The sequence below is a fragment of the Erythrolamprus reginae genome, chromosome 1, assembly GCF_031021105.1.
Source record: "Erythrolamprus reginae isolate rEryReg1 chromosome 1, rEryReg1.hap1, whole genome shotgun sequence".
In the NCBI taxonomy this organism is placed as follows: Eukaryota; Metazoa; Chordata; class Lepidosauria; order Squamata; family Dipsadidae; genus Erythrolamprus; species Erythrolamprus reginae.
Genome location: NC_091950.1, coordinates 224,883,377 through 224,896,467, shown reverse-complemented (window position 1 = coordinate 224,896,467; position 13,091 = coordinate 224,883,377). Strand labels below are relative to the sequence as shown.

The 13,091-nt window shown below is 37.1% G+C and overlaps 1 protein-coding gene across 13 annotated transcripts in view; it reads left to right on the top strand.

Moving 5' to 3' along the window:
* COL6A3 (collagen type VI alpha 3 chain) overlaps positions 1-13,091 on the top strand; it is a 180,828-nt gene that overhangs the window by 87,409 nt on the left and 80,328 nt on the right. For all 13 annotated transcript variants that reach the window (XM_070732276.1, XM_070732287.1, XM_070732288.1 and 10 more), the window contains one exon: positions 12,918-12,996. In XM_070732276.1, coding sequence (XP_070588377.1) covers positions 12,918-12,996 — 79 coding nt within the window. The remainder of the gene's footprint in view (positions 1-12,917; positions 12,997-13,091) is intronic.

Sequence of the window (13,091 nt, the reverse complement as noted above, 5' to 3'; positions counted from 1 at the left end):
ATACTGAACCTTGGTGGTGGTGGTGGTGTACATGTATGTTCTACTGGAATAGTGAAAGTAAAACAAATAGGTGTGAGTATTTAGCCCATGATGGTGAACTTATGACACACATGCCATAACTGGTACACAGAACCCTCTTTGCAGGCACATGAGCAGTGATTAGTTCAGCTCCACTGCACATGTATGAGTGCCTCCTGCTGACCAGCTGATTTTCAGGTCAGACAGGTTCATGTTTTCTCCTCACTTTTTGCAGCCCATGCCTTTCCAGATCTCTGGAGATTCCACCCTATCGCTGTTTGAACATGCAAGGCTTTCCCTTCCTTTCAGCTCAATTTGGAGATGGGAAGGTTCCCCCCAGCTCTGTTTGGGGAAATAGACTCCCCCCCAGGTCTGTTTGGGGAAAGAGGCTTCCCCCCCCCTCCCAATTCCACTTGCGTAAGGTGATCAGACATCCCGCTTTTGGCAGGACAGTCCTGATTTTTAATAATTTGTCCCGCATCCTGCAGGGTTTTTAAAAACTCCCGATTTTCCTTTCTCTGGACTGCCCAGAGTGAATAAAGCACTTCATTTCTCTGGGCAGTGGCAGAGGGAATAAACTTCTCCCACCACCCAGAGAAAGGAAGTGCTTATTTACTCTGGATGGCTCGGAGTGAATAAAGTGCTTCCTTCCTCTGGGCGCTGGGAAGAGGAAGCTTCTCCCACTGCCCAGAGAAAGGAATGCGGGTACGGTATTTGACATGTCCCAAAGGTGCTTTTTATTACTCATGAACAGCCTATTTTGCCCCCCTTAACTTAAGGATAGGAAGTGATGGGAGTTTTTTCAAGCAGAAAATAGAAAGCACGAAGTGGGGATTTTTAAAAAAATATACTTTATTAATTTATATAAAAAGGAATAAAACAGGGGGAAAGGGGGATGGGAGTACAGAAAAAGAAAAATGGGAGGGGAGTGGGATAAACAGTATTGTTATATCACAGCTTATATATATTATTGTATATACATTTCAGATATTTGTCCATATGTAAATATTTCGTATTCAGAGTTCTTATTTAAATATCTTATAGCTGTAGTATTTGATAATCCAACAGTAATGTGGGAAAAGAAAGGGTAGAAAGGAAGAAAAGGGAGGGGGGAAAAAGAGAGAAGAAAGAAAGAAGAGAGAAATAGCGAGATGAGAAGTAGTACCTGAAAGCAAGCAGGCATTTGGATTGTGACGACTTAGATGGGTTATATTTGTTGTTTTTGATAGTGAAATTGAATCGTAGGTTGTAATATTAGATTTCTAATAATTATCAAGTGGATTGAACTCAGACAGGGATTGAGTTATTTTTGATCCAATTTTTGGTTATACATATCTTTATTTTGGTTTATATTAAGTGATTTTGGTTATTTTTTGCTTTGTCTTCTTTAGAGTTGGATAGCCATCTGAACCATTTCTCCCAGGCCTTGTAGAACTCTGAATCATTTTTGTTTTGAATTCCCATTGTTAATTTTGTTAGTTCGGCACATTCCATAATTTTGCTAATGATGGTTAGATTTGTCGGAATGTCTTCTTTTTTCCAATGTTGTGCATATGTTAGTCTGGCGGCCGTTAGTATTTGGATAGTGAGGTATCTGTCTTCTTTACTTAGTTTCTGTCTAAAAATGCCCAGAAGAAATAACTCTGTTTTAGTTATGATCTTTGTCAATATGACTTGGTCCATTATTCTTTTAATTTGTATCCAGAATTTTTGGGCGTATGTACAGGTCCACCACATATGATAGTATGTTCCCTGGTTTTTTTTACATTTCCAGCATAGAGAAGATACGTTTGGGTACATTTTGGAAAGCCTAGCTGGTGGAAGGTGCCACCTGTATATCATTTTGTAAAGATTTTCTTTGTAGGAAACAGCGAGTGTCATTTTATAGTTAATTGTGTATATTTTTTCCCATTCCGTGAGTGTTATTGTGTATCCAAAGTTTTGTGTCCATGCAATCATTGACCCTTTCACTTGTTCCTCTATAGTATCCTGTTTTAACAAGTAGGTGTATAGTTTAGAAATCATTTTTATATTGGGTCCAAATATTATTAAATCGAGAGGGTTTGTATTTTGAAAGCCAAATGTACTTTTGTGTTGTTTATATTTTGTGTTTATTTGTATGTATGTGAACCAGTCTATGGGTATTCCATTGTCTTGTAGTTGTTGTCTGGTGAGAATATTATCATTAGTATCTAACAATTTAGAGTCGGTTATTATTTTTGGTACTGAAAGAGGGGTCTGGTACATGAAGGATTCATTTGGGGATAGCCATTTTGGAATTGCTAGATAGTAGGGTTTTTTTAATCTGTTGCCATGTCGATATTAGTGTATTTCTTATATGATGATTTTTAAAGTATTTTGGAATTTTATTTGATTCTACCATTAAGAATGTATGCCATCCTGATTGTAGGTTAAATCCTTCTAGGGAAAGTAATCTTGTATTTTGTAATGTTATCCAATCTTTAAGTTTAGTTAGAATAGTGGCTTGATAGTAAAGATAGAAGTTGGGGAGGCCAAAGCCTCCCCTTGATCTGTGATCTTGCAATTTTTTTAATTTTATTCTTGCTTTTTTTTTTTGTCCAAATGAATTTCCTAATTATTTTGTGCAACTGTTCAAAGAATGATTTGTTTAATTTAATTGGAGCTACCTGGAATAAATATAGGTATCTGGGGAGAATGTTTGATTTTATTGCGGCAATCTTACCCATCAGTGATAATTTTAAATTTGTCCATCTATTTAAATCTTTTTGTATATCCTGTGTGAGTTTGTCATAATTATCTTTTTTCAGAGTATTGTTGTTCGCTGAGATCGTGATGCCCAAGTATTTGTTTTTTTTCACTATTTTTATATTAAGGGCTTGTTCCAGCATAGAGTTTTGTTCTACTGTCATGTTTTTGGTTATAATTTGAGTTTTATCAAGGTTGATTTTAAGACGGGTTATTTCCCCAAATCTATGGATTTCACTCATTAGAATGTGGGCTGATTTAAGGGGGTCTTGAATTGTAAGTACTATATCCTCTGCGAATGCTTGAATTTTGAAGTGTTCCTTTTTTATTTTAAGTCCATTTATTTGTTCATTGTTTCTTATATTTAAAAAAAATGTTTCTATAGCTAATATAAAAATTAAAGGTGCTAAAGGGCATCCCTGGCATACTCCTCTCGTTATTGTTATTGTTACTTTATTGAAAAGTATTTTTGCTGTTTGTTGGGAGTAAATAGATTTTATTAAATTAATAAAGTTATCTCCAAATTTCATGTGTTCGATTTGTATTATAAAATATTCCCAATAAAGGAAATCGAAGGCTTTTTTCAAGTCAATAAACATGAGTGCCACTGGTTTATCACGATTTTCGTTATAGTATTCTATGGTGTTAAGAATAGTTTGGGTATTATTGCTTATATTTCTTTTTGGTAAAAATCCGTTTTGGTCCGGATGTATGATACTGTTTAATATATTTTTGAAGCGTTCTGCAATTATAGATGAGAACATTTTGTAGTCTGCATTTAAAAATGAAATTGGCCGGTAGTTTTCTAAGTATTTTTTATCTTTGTTTTCCTTTGGTATGATGGTAATGTAGGCTTCGGACCATGTTTTCGGAAGCTTGCCTTGTTGTAATGCCTGATTATATAAATTTAGCATTATTGGTTCTAGTATGTCCTGGTGATGCTTATAGAATTCTGAAGGAATACCGTCAGGTCCTGGTGTTTTGTTATTGTGTTGTTTTGCAATAGCCAATTTAATTTCTGTAGAAGTGATATTTCTATTTAGTTTTTTTCTTTCTTCCTCTGTTATCTGAAATGTTTCGTTTAAAGCTAAGTATTTTTTAATTGCAGGATTACCTGGTTTGTCTGAGTCGTATAGGTCCTGATAATATTGTTAGTAGGTGCATATATTTCTATTATTGTTAATTGTTCATTTTTTATCGTTATTTTTACCATTAAGATTTGGCCATCAGGTTCTTCATATATAAGTTTTGGTTTATATTGGCTTTTGACGTATATTGCTATTCCTCTCCTTTTAACTAATGCTGATGAGGTGAAAAGTTCGCCAAGACCTGGGAGTAATAAGGTCATGATGTCTTTTTTTACGATATGTGTTTCTTGTAGACATGTAATGTGAAAATTGTGGTTTAGGAGTTTGTGGGAAAAAAATTTCTCTTTTTCTGATTGAGTTCAATCCATTAATATTCATTGAGAATATAGTAATGTCATCTTTTTGTGTTGTAGTATCTAATTTTTTGCCATTTTTATTTTTTGGCTTCAGCTTTTGCCCTTGTGATTGGTCCATGTTTGTTTTGTAGTTTCTGTGGGTCATTTTCCTCAGTCTGTATTGTTTCTGGTTCTTTTTCTTGGATGATGTCTTCTAAACTTGATTCTTCAGTGTTTGTTGTATCTTTATCCTCTATTTCTTTTGAAAATCTTTCTTCGAGGGGTTTTAATAATTCTTCATAAAATTACTTTGCATTTTCCGGTGTTGTTATTTTATATTTTTTGTCCAGTAGGGTTATGAGTATCCCTTCTAGTATCAGCCAGTTAAACATAATTTTATTTTTGTGTAGTTTGGATGTTAGGAATTGGTAGGGTTTGCGTTTATCTCGTACTCGTCTGGGAATTTGCCTTAGTACTGTTATTTCTTTTCCTCCGTGCGAGATTACATTTTCTTTTGATGTATATCATCTCGTATACTTCTCTTTATGAATCTTATATGTATTTCATGAGGTAATCTGTGCCTGCATGCAAACGAGGTAGAGACTCAATATATTTCGTCAATTTGTTCTAACATTTCCTGTTTTGTTTTCCCGGTAATTTTTGAAAGAATTTTGGACATGGTTTGTTGAAGATCTTGCTTATCTGTTTCCTTCACATTTTGAAATCGCATGAAGAAGGCAGATTTTTCCATTTCTAAGTTCATCACTGCCTCTTCTAAATTCTTGTTTATGTATTCTGCTCTGGCCTCTGTAAATTGCAGGCGCGTTTCTGTTCGTTCATTTTTTTCTTCTATTGTTTGAATTTTTGACCGTTAGTGGTTACTATTTCCTGTACCATTTCCATTTTGTTGTCTAGTTTTCTGACGTGTTCATCTAGGCTGCCAATGTTGTCCTGCATTTTTTAAATATCTTCTCGCATTATTTCCATGCTTCCATACATTGATTCGAGGTTGCGATCGATGGATTCTTGCATCTTTGTCATCATTTCATAGAGTGAGGCCATTGTAATATTCTGGGGGTGGTTGTGAGGCTTGAGGTGGTGTTGCTTTGTCTGTAGGAGTTGCCTCTGGTGGACATTGAGCAGATGATGTGGCCGATTGTGTGGAGTTCTTTTTTCATGCTTTTGTTATTGTTGTTTGGTTTGTTGTAGACATCTTCAGATTTATTGTTCAATATTTTGGGTTAGATTTTTGGGGTGGTATTCAATTCAATTCTTGGGTTAATAGAGTTATTTAAGTAGATATAGGGAATAGAATAGTATTAGTATCTTTGAGCGTATATTAATATATTAATTGGTTAATTTTATTTAATTTTTATTTAAAGGTTAAAAATAAAGAGTGTTAATAAGTTAGTAAGAGACGTAAGATTTTAATGTATAGGATAGAAGTAAGGTATGTATAGAATAGGAGAATAAGGCATTCAGTTTTATCAATCAATTTTGTCTATAATATATATAAGAAAACACAGTAAATTATGTTATTAAGTAGGTAGAGTTATAATATAATATATTATAGAGTTTTATCTATAATATATTAAATATAAAAAGGAAACACAGTATTCTATATTATAAATTCAGTACAATTTTGTCTATAATGTATATAGGTTATGTTATACAATCAATTAGAAGAGATTTTTATATTTTGTTAATTGGTTTTAATCTATGGAAGATCTACTATAAATATCTATATAGAATCAATTATAAATGTTTCAATACAATTATTTTAATTTCCAATTAATTTATTTTATTTTATTTTATTAGTTGGACTTGTACCGCCCCTCTCCGAAGACTCGGGGCGGCTCACAACAAGTAAAAACAGTCACAACAATCCAATTAATTAAAATATTTAACGATTTAAGAAAACCCCATGTAATAGCAAACACACACACAAGCATACCATGTATAATTAACATGCCCAGGGGAGATGTTTAGTTTCCCCATGCCTGACGGCAAAGGTGAGTCTTAAGGAGTTTTCGGAAGGCAGGAAGAGTAGGGGCAGTTCTAATCTCCGGGGGGAGTTGGTTCCAGAGAGCCGGCGCCGCCACGGAGAAGGCTCTTCCCCTGGGACCCGCCAACCGGCATTGTTTAGTTGACGGGACCCGGAGAAGGCCCACTCTGTGAGACCTAATCGGTCGCTGGGATTCGTGCGGCAGGAGGCGGTCTCGGAGATATTCTGGTCCGATGCCATGAAGGGCTTTAAAGGTCATAACCAACACTTTGAATTGTGACCGGAAATTGATCGGCAGCCAATGCAGACTGCGGAGTGATGGTGAAACATGGGCGTACCTAGGTAAGCCCATGACTGCTCTCGCAGCTGCATTCTGCACGATCTGAAGTTTCCGAACACTTTTCAAAGGTAGCCCCATGTAGAGAGCATTACAGTAGTCGAACCTCGAGGTGATGAGGGCATGAGTGACTGTGAGCAATGAGTCCCGGTCCAGATAGGGCCGCAACTGGTGCACCAGGCGAACCTGGGCAAACGCCCCCCTCGCCACAGCTGAGAGATGGTTTTCTAATGTGAGCTGTGGATCGAGGAGGACGCCCAAGTTGCGGACCCTCTCTGAGGGGGTCAATAATTCCCCCCCCCCAGGGTAATGGACGGACAGATGGAATTGTCCTTGGGAGGCAAAACCCACAGCCACTCCGTCTTATCCGGGTTGAGTTTGAGTCTGTTGACACCCATCCAGGCCCCAACAGCCTCCAGGCACCGGCACATCACTTCCACCGCTTCATTGACTGGGCATGGGGTGGAGATGTAAAGCTGGGTATCATCGGCATATTGATGATACCTCACCCCATGTCCTTGGATGATCTCACCCAGCAGTTTCATGTAGATGTTAAATAGCAAGGGGGAGAGGACCGACCCCTGAGGCACCCCACAAGGGAGAGACCTCGGAGCCGACCTCTGACCCCCCACTAACACCGACTGCGACCGGCCAGAGAGGTAGGAGGAGAACCACTGAAGAACAGTGCCTCCCACCCCCAGCCCCTCCAACTGGCACAGAAGGATACCATGGTCGATGGTATCGAAAGCCGCTGAGAGATCGAGGAGCACCAGGACAGAGGATAAACCCCTGTCCCGGGCCCGCCAGAGATCATCCATCAACGCGACCAAAGCGGTTTCCGTGCTGTAACCGGGCCTGAAACCCGACTGCTGGGGACCTAGATAATCAGCTTCTTCCAAGGACCGCTGGAGCTGGAGTGCCACCACCTTCTCGACAACCTTCCCCATAAAGGGAAGGTTGGAGACTGGACGATAGTTGTTAAGTACGGCTGGGTCCAGGGAGGGCTTCTTGAGGAGGGGGCGCACAAGCGCTTCTTTATAAAGTGATGGAAAAACTCCCCTCCCCAAGGAAGCGTTGGTAATCTCCTGGGCCCAGCTCCGTGTCACCTCCCTGCTGGCCGAGACCAACCAGGAGGGACACGGATCCAGTAAGCAGGTGGCAGAACTCACAGCTCCGATGGCCTTGTCCACTTCATCAGGTAATGTTAATATTTACAAAATAAATTAATCTAATAGAGATTCAAACAATTCATTAGTTAATGTTGTATATAAAGGGTAGAAGGGAGAGTAAGTATAAAGTGGAAGGTTTAGAGAAGGAGTAGATTTAGAAAGGAAAAAGAAAGAGGGGAGAATATATATATTTTATATAAAAAGAAAAATAACAATCTAATTGACAATTGATTATATCAGAAATATTATATGTAATAAAGTTTTTTTTCCAGTTAATTAAGTATATAAAGTATGCAAAAAGGATATATATATATATATATATATATATATATATATATATATATATATATATATATTGCTACTACATTTCTAAATCTTTTACTATATTAATTTAAATACTAGTCTAAATTATTTAAGTACAGAAAAAAAGGAAAAGAAAAGAGAGAAAAGATGTTAAGTAAATACAATTATTACTTTAAGTAAGAGTAAACTATTATTATAATTGCTTATAAAATTAGTTTAATAAACAGTTAATGAGGTCGTTTTCTTATCTTTTTCAACGAAGTATCTTCAGTATGTTTGGATATGAAGTTTAAAACGTTTCAAAGATGTCCACAAAAATGTTCCACCGGTATTCAAGTAGATTTTTTAGTCAGGATATAGAAAATGAGTTTATTAAATCAGTTTATTTCAGTTTATCAATTTGTCTGGTGTCCTCCGTCAATCAGTCCATCAGTTAATTAGTCTATCAATCTATCAGTCCATCTAATAACCAAATAGTCTCTAGTCTCTAGTTGTTATGATTAGTAGTTATAGCTGGTGCAGTTCAAATAGGCTCAAAGTTAATATAATCCAAATAGTCTCGAAGTGGGGAAAGGATAAAAATCCAGTTATGGTGAAGAATCCAAATATTTTAGTAGTTGTCTCTTTGAAAACAAAATAGTTAGAGCAAAGTTTGGGTTGAAGTGTGGGGGTAGAGAAAAAAGAAAGTCAGTGGGGCAATCAGATAGAGGGCAAGTCAAAAGAACATGGAGACATAAAGGGAGAGGATTTTAATAAAGTATATTCCGGTTGTTAGTCTTCAGTACCTCTGACTCAGATCTCTTTCGGTTCCTTTTCTTCTGTATCAGCTTAGCAGATTTAATCCAACACTTTCACAATCCTTCTTCACTTTCGAAAGACCTTCCACTCTTTCAGCTAGATCTTAACACTTTTTAACTCTCCTAGGGTCGGTTTCAATCCTTTTAGTTTGGGCTCTGCAGTGTTTTTTCTGATGCAATTTCTGCTGCGTCATATCGTCTCCTCTGTAAGAGGTTTCAGCCTTAAAGCCTTAAAGCTACAGGAGAGCAAAAGCAATGCAGTTCCAACGATGTTTTTTATTTCTTTTGGAAACCTCCAGCAATCAACGTTCTGAAAGAGGTGCTTTCTTAACCATCCACTATTTAATCACTCATGACTCCCTCTTCTTTGTTTCTTTCTGCCACTCGGTCTTGATGCTAAGTCGTCCTCGTGGCTTCCGCTGGTGAGTCAAAGACGTCGCACTTCTGGATCGGTCTGGGAAGGCCAATCTCTTTGAAGGTTGGCAAAGGGGGTTCCCCAATGTCTAGGGGGGTGCCGATCACACCCTCAGCTGCACTGGAGTTTCTCCTATTTGATCGCAGGTCAAATGGGCGATCGCCCATTTGGCAGCCAAAAAAATCCTTCAAAAGCCCAGCTTTCTCGGAGCAATCGAGAAGAGCAGGGCACCAGGGCAACGTCACAACCGGAAGTCCCGAAGTGGGGATTTTTTTGAAAGACCATCGTGAGGGCAACATGATGGCTGCACGGAGCAGTTACTGCAGAAGAAAGCAGGGCAAACAGTAAGTTTTTCAGGCCACACACAACATCCCACTTTTACAGAAATGTCAGCACATTTTCAGAGCCCCACTCTGGATGAAGCTTCAGGTTTTTATGAGGAAACAGATGGATGTGGGCTTTGTTGGCCTTGGTTGGGTCATGGCAAATGCAGTGGGTTGAACCTTGGGAAGATGAAGGTAAAAAAAGGCTGAAACTGTAACTCAGGTTCTGTGGATGTCTGAATAAGGAGCAACCTGCTGCGTCTGTGTCCCTTTCCCAAAAGGAAGCCTTGCTGGAGAGAGTAAAATCTACCTCTGAGAAAACAGAAATAATTAATATTTGAAGGATTAAATCAGGCTCAGAGTGAATAAGGCGCTTCCTTTCTCTGGGCGCTGGGATGAGGAAGCTTAATCAAGGACCTTCTCTCCCCCGCCTCTGTCAATGGTGTCCCGTTTTACCAATGTAAAAATCTTACATTTGGGGAAAGAGTAAAGTGATCAGATAAAGAGGGACCCCATTGACTGGGGGTTGGGGGAGAGGTTCTTGATTAAAAATTTGGTCTATGTGGAGCAAAAAAAAAAATTCTTCCTCTCTCTCTCTCTCTTTCCCCTCTCTTTCTTCCTCCCTCTCTATTTTTCTTTCTTTCTCTCTCTCTCCCCGTCCTTCCCTACCTCTCACTCTTTCTTTTTCCCTTCCTTCCTCTCTTTTTTCTCTCTTTCTCTCTTCCCCCTCTCTTTCTTTTCCTTTCTATTGTATCCATCGTACCATCAGCTTCTCCAATTTGTTTTCATCAAAATTGTTTAATCATATTTCCATAATTTCAAAATGTATATGATCCACCATGTACCAGTACCAATTCTGTAATGTCCATTTTGTAGAGTCTTTCCAGCCCAATACCACTACTGCTTGAGCACTTTCCAATACTGCAGTTTTTATTTCCTTAAATTCTCCTAATTTTCTTTGTTTAATTAAAATCGCTATTTCTTTTGTAATTATCCAGTTGATATTTAACATTTTATTAATTTCGTTCTGTACTTCCTTCCAAAATGTCTGAATTTCTACACACTCCCAGAACATATGCATAAAGATTCCCTTCTTTTGGCAACCATGCCAACAATTACCCTTCTCTTTCCCTTGGAAGTGTGCAAGTTGTGCCGGTGTGTAATACCATTTGTGTAAGATTTTCCTTCTCATCTCTTTAACTCTTGTATTTTTAATCTTATATATATTTTCTACTATTTCTTTCATTTCACTTTCATCTATTTGTAATTCATTTTGCCAGCATCTTGTCAAACTTTTTGTTACTTCCTCTTCCACCTGCAATAACATTCTATATATGTTACTGGCTTGGGCTTTTGTCTCATTAATCTTTTCTTTTATTATTTTTTCTAAACAATTTTCTTCTCGTAAAAATGCTTCTTTATTCTCACTTTTATTTAAGTATTTACTTATTGCATTAATCTGCAGCCATTTCTGTTGACCAAGCCACCATTCCAACCGAGTTCTGCTAACTCTTCCATCCTTCTCATATAATTGTTCAATTCTCATTATCCCTTTGCTATTTAATAATTTTATAATTCTACTTAAATTAACATCGTAACCTGTATTCAATACGTGTAACGTTGATAATTTGGAGTTTCTAGTTCCACATTTTCCCTGCCACTTGGACCATATTTCTAAGCATGCTTTCAGAGGGTCGATTAAATTACTGATTTCTATTCTACTCCAATTTTTAAATAATAGCTCTTTATTATTTATATTATTAATTTCCTTTTCCAATTTCACCCACTTCTTTCCCCCCCCATAACTGTAATTCCATTAATCTTTCTATTTGAAATGCTTCTCTATATAGTACTAAGCATGGGCTGCCCCACCCCCCTCTTTCTCGTGGGCAAACTGCCATTTTTTTCTTATTCTAGGCCTTTTGTTTCCTTCAATCTAAAAATTTAATTTACTATCCCATTCTCTCAGTTTTGCCCCAGGGAAAGTGCCTGGTAAAACCTGAAATAAATACACCATTTTTGGTATTATCATCATTTTAAGGGCTCTGATCCTAGCAATTCTCCCCAACCCTTTTCCCCTCCAATTTTTTATCTGCTTCTGAATTCTCTTCCATATTAAATTATAGTTGGCTGTCGCAATTTTAATTGGATTCTTAAACAACCAAATTCCTAAATATTTCATTTTTTACATCCTAGTTTCAATCCTGATACTTTTTGTATCTCAATTTGCTCTTTAGGGCCTATATTTAAGCAAATTATCTCCGATTTCTCTATATTAACCATAAGTCCCGATTGATCTTTAAATTCCTGGAGCAAGGTCATTATTCTTTTTATCATTTCAATTGGGGTTTCAGACATCACTATAGCATCATCTGCAAAGAGATTTAATTTCAATTCAAGTTTCCCTAGTTGATAACCTCTCCATTCCTTATCATTTCTAATTTTATTTGCTAAAACCTCAATTGCCAATGCGAATAACATTGGGGATAATGGACAACCCTGCTTAGTTCCATTCTGAATTTTAATCGTCTCTGTTCTGTTGCCATTTACTCTAATATGAGCTATATTATCCTTATAAATTGTTTCTATAATTCTACAGAATGAATCTCCCATATTTAAATCTTTACATAATTGAAACAGGTAATCATGGTTAACTTTATCAAAGGCTTTGTACACATCTAACTTTAAAATACCTAATTTTCTTTTGGTATTGGTAGCATGGTGTATAACATTAACCACGTTTCTAATTGGTTCATAAATCTTTCTTCCTTTAACAAATCCATATTGGTCTTCTCCAATTACCTTTGGTAAGATATTCTCTACCCTATTTGCCAATATTTTCATAAATATTTTGTAATCCTGATTAAGTAAGCTGATAGGGCGATAGGAACTTGGGTCCATTAAATCATGATCCGGCTTTGGGATAGTTATAATTTCTGAGATTTTCCACGACTGTGGAGTTTCAAAAGTCTCAATTACATTATTAAACAATTTTTCCAAATGCGGTAATAATACATTCTTATAAGTCTTATAATATCACTGATATAGGCTATACTGATGCATATGTATGTGACTTTGAGCAGTCTACACCTGCAAGGCTACACCAGTCAATTTGACCAGCTGAACTGATCTACTGGAATCACAGAAGAAAAGGGTGGGGGGGGGGTATATGAAAATATATGGAATATAATAATTTGCAGCAAATGTATTTAAAGAACTGGGCTTAGTGTGTTGCCTTGCAAAAAGTAATTGTGTCAGCAGTGTATAAATGTTAATTGCTTACTTCTAAGAGTACTAAGCCTCAGGCCATTCCTGAATATCAACTCAGTGACTGACTGATGTTTTCACTGAGGAGCACTTCACCACTTATCTTTATAAACATGAAGCACTTTTTCCATAGGTGGTGATCCACCTAACTGATGGTATTGATGGTGCTATGGGACCACTGGCAGCTGCATCAGCAAATCTAAAAAAAGAAGGTATGTTTTGTAAGGCTTTATTCTCATACTGACATTAAAAAATCCTTTTAGTTAGGATTTCTGAGACTACATACATGTATTCACACTGATAATCC